The 2,278-nt window shown below is 67.4% G+C and overlaps 1 protein-coding gene across 1 annotated transcript in view; it reads left to right on the top strand.

Moving 5' to 3' along the window:
• Window positions 1-1,187: 1,187 nt before the first annotated feature.
• The window catches only part of CNIH3 (cornichon family AMPA receptor auxiliary protein 3), a 90,250-nt gene continuing 89,159 nt past the window's right edge, over window positions 1,188-2,278 (top strand). The window contains exon 1 of the mRNA XM_012644055.1: window positions 1,188-1,545. Within this exon, the coding sequence (XP_012499509.1) occupies window positions 1,465-1,545 (81 nt within the window). The 5' untranslated portion in view covers window positions 1,188-1,464. The remainder of the gene's footprint in view (window positions 1,546-2,278) is intronic.

Raw genomic sequence — 2,278 nt, 5'->3', positions numbered from 1 at the left:
TGCCTCGCCAGCCCTGAGAAGTTCGCCGAGTCCATGTTTCCTCAATCCCAAAGTCATACGGCGGGGGAGGGTAGCGGATAGGCGGCAATGACGCTACTGGAGATTTTGCAGGGGCCAGGAGCAGAGCTGGACACGCAGGCCTAAGCCTTGAGTATGCTACAGTTTAGGAAGATCCACCCGAGCAGCCCCAGGGTACAAGGACTTGTCCTGTATCCCCAAGCAACACTAGGCAGCCCCCACGGCCCGTCCCCACACTTCCCGCTGGGCGCAACTGCTAGCACCGGGAGGGGCGGCTGTCGCGTCTAGGCGCGAGGACACGCCATACCCTTCCGCGGCGTCCCACCTCCTCCAGACGCACGTGTTTAAAGAGTCCCTGCTCCAGCCCATGCCGCCCCACCTCCGCGCGGCCGCCGGCCCCGCCTGCACTGCTGGCTTCGAGTTTCCTCCGAGAGGCTGGCGCGCACGCTGCAGTGGCGGCGGCAGCGGCCACCAAGCGCCTAGTGGCGCTTCGCCGCCCACCTTTCCCCGGCCCCCGCCGCTGCAGTCTCCGCCCGCCGGGGAGGGCGTGATCGGCAGAGCCGGAGCCGAGGGTGGGGCGCCGAGAGGGAGGGGATCCCGAGCTGCGCCGCGACAGTTGTCACAGTGGCAGAGGCGGCGGCAGCAGCAGGTGGAGCGAGCTCCTGTGCGAGCAGCGCTTGGCCTGAAACCCGCCGCGACAGCCAGTAGGACGAGAGCTGGCCCGCTGGGTTGGAGCCCGTGCTCCCCCGGTCCGACCCCCAGTTTCCCGAACTCTTGGGTTGAAGGGGCCGGGGCCGGATGCGCCTCGGAGCGCACAGCCTCGCTGGAAGCCGCGTCCGGGCGCAGGACCTGCGGCACCTACCTACTCCTGGCCGCCTAGCGACCTTGTCTCCCGGAAAGTGCGCTGCTGGCCGTGGGATTTGGCAGGAGCTCGGAGTCCGCCCGGGCGCCAGGCTCTGCGCTCTCCGTTTGCGCCCCGAGGCGCGGGAGGGTCCTGAGCGGAGCGCTCGCCTCCCCGCCTCTCCCCGGTAGCGGCGGAGGCAGGGTCCGCCCGGGCATCCCGGGGACGGGACCTCTACACTCAGTCTCTCGTGGAGTCCTCGCGTCTGTCGCCGTGTTGGTCTCGAGGGGCTCACCGGCTGGCATTTATCTGCAGATGTTCTCCGCTGATTTGGGGACAGTTCCCGCCAACGGCATTCGACTCCCCGTTCCCTGTCTCCGCTGGAGGGCCGGGCGCGGGGTCGCCGGAGATTGCGGGAATCCAGCCCCCACGCGCTGACCCTTGATTCTCTTCGCCGGCCGCGCGCCCGCCTCGCCACTGGCCTCGAGAGGCGTGTGTAGACGTGGCTCCTTTCTGCCTCCCCGTTTTGAGGGAGTCGGTCCTCCAGGGAGGCACCGGCCTCCTGGGGGCTTCTCTGTGTGTGGCGGGACTGGGGTCCGCCGGCCATGGCCTTCACTTTCGCCGCCTTCTGCTACATGCTGTCTCTGGTGCTGTGCGCCGCACTCATCTTCTTCGCCATCTGGCACGTGAGTAACCCGCAACGGTTCCTGACTCTTCCTTCGCCCCAGATGCGCCCCTGTCCACTTCCTTCCCGGATTTCACCTCACTTTCTCCCCGTTGCGGGCGTGGAGGGACGGGGAGGGCAGCCGCCGCACACCTGCAGGGTGGACCGCCTGCCGCTCCCTTGCCGGGGGCAGGGGACAGTTCCTCCCCGGGCCAGGCGGAGCCGGGCGCGCCCTCGAGCCCGGGTTGGAGGCGGAGGGACCGTTGGTGCCGGGGTAGGACACCGTCTCCAGGGCCTGACCGCCCGTCCCGGGCCCGGGGAGTGGCGGCTGCGGCCCCACCCGCCGTCCCTTCCCTGCCCCTTCCCCCTCTCCGGAGGGAGGCAAAGGAGAAGCGCCGCTGTAGGTCCCGGCAATTAGTCAAGTAACTATAACAACTAAACATTTAAAATGTCAGCGTCTGCGGTGGGTTGTGTGTAGACGTCATTGGAGACAAAGTGGAAACACGACGGGAGCGCCGTGTTATAGGAACTGTGGGGAGAGGAAGGAAACCAGGTGATGGGGCCGAGGTGGAAAGAAGCACGTAGGCGAGAGAGTGGCGAGGGACAGGGATAAACGAGGCCGTGGAGGAAAGTCACGCAGAGAGTGACGGCGGAGATGGACCATAGTTCCCTCCTCTGCCCTCTTGGCTTCCAGCATCCAACTCCTGAAGACTCCCTGCAGGGGTCAGACTCCAGCCAGGCCGCCGCCCCCCCCC

Source organism: Propithecus coquereli, unplaced genomic scaffold, assembly GCF_000956105.1.
Source record: "Propithecus coquereli isolate 6110/MARCELLA unplaced genomic scaffold, Pcoq_1.0 Scaffold205, whole genome shotgun sequence".
Lineage (NCBI taxonomy): Eukaryota > Metazoa > Chordata > Mammalia > Primates > Indriidae > Propithecus > Propithecus coquereli.
Note: the sequence above shows the minus strand (reverse complement) of the source record. Positions and strands in the feature narration are given on the sequence as shown.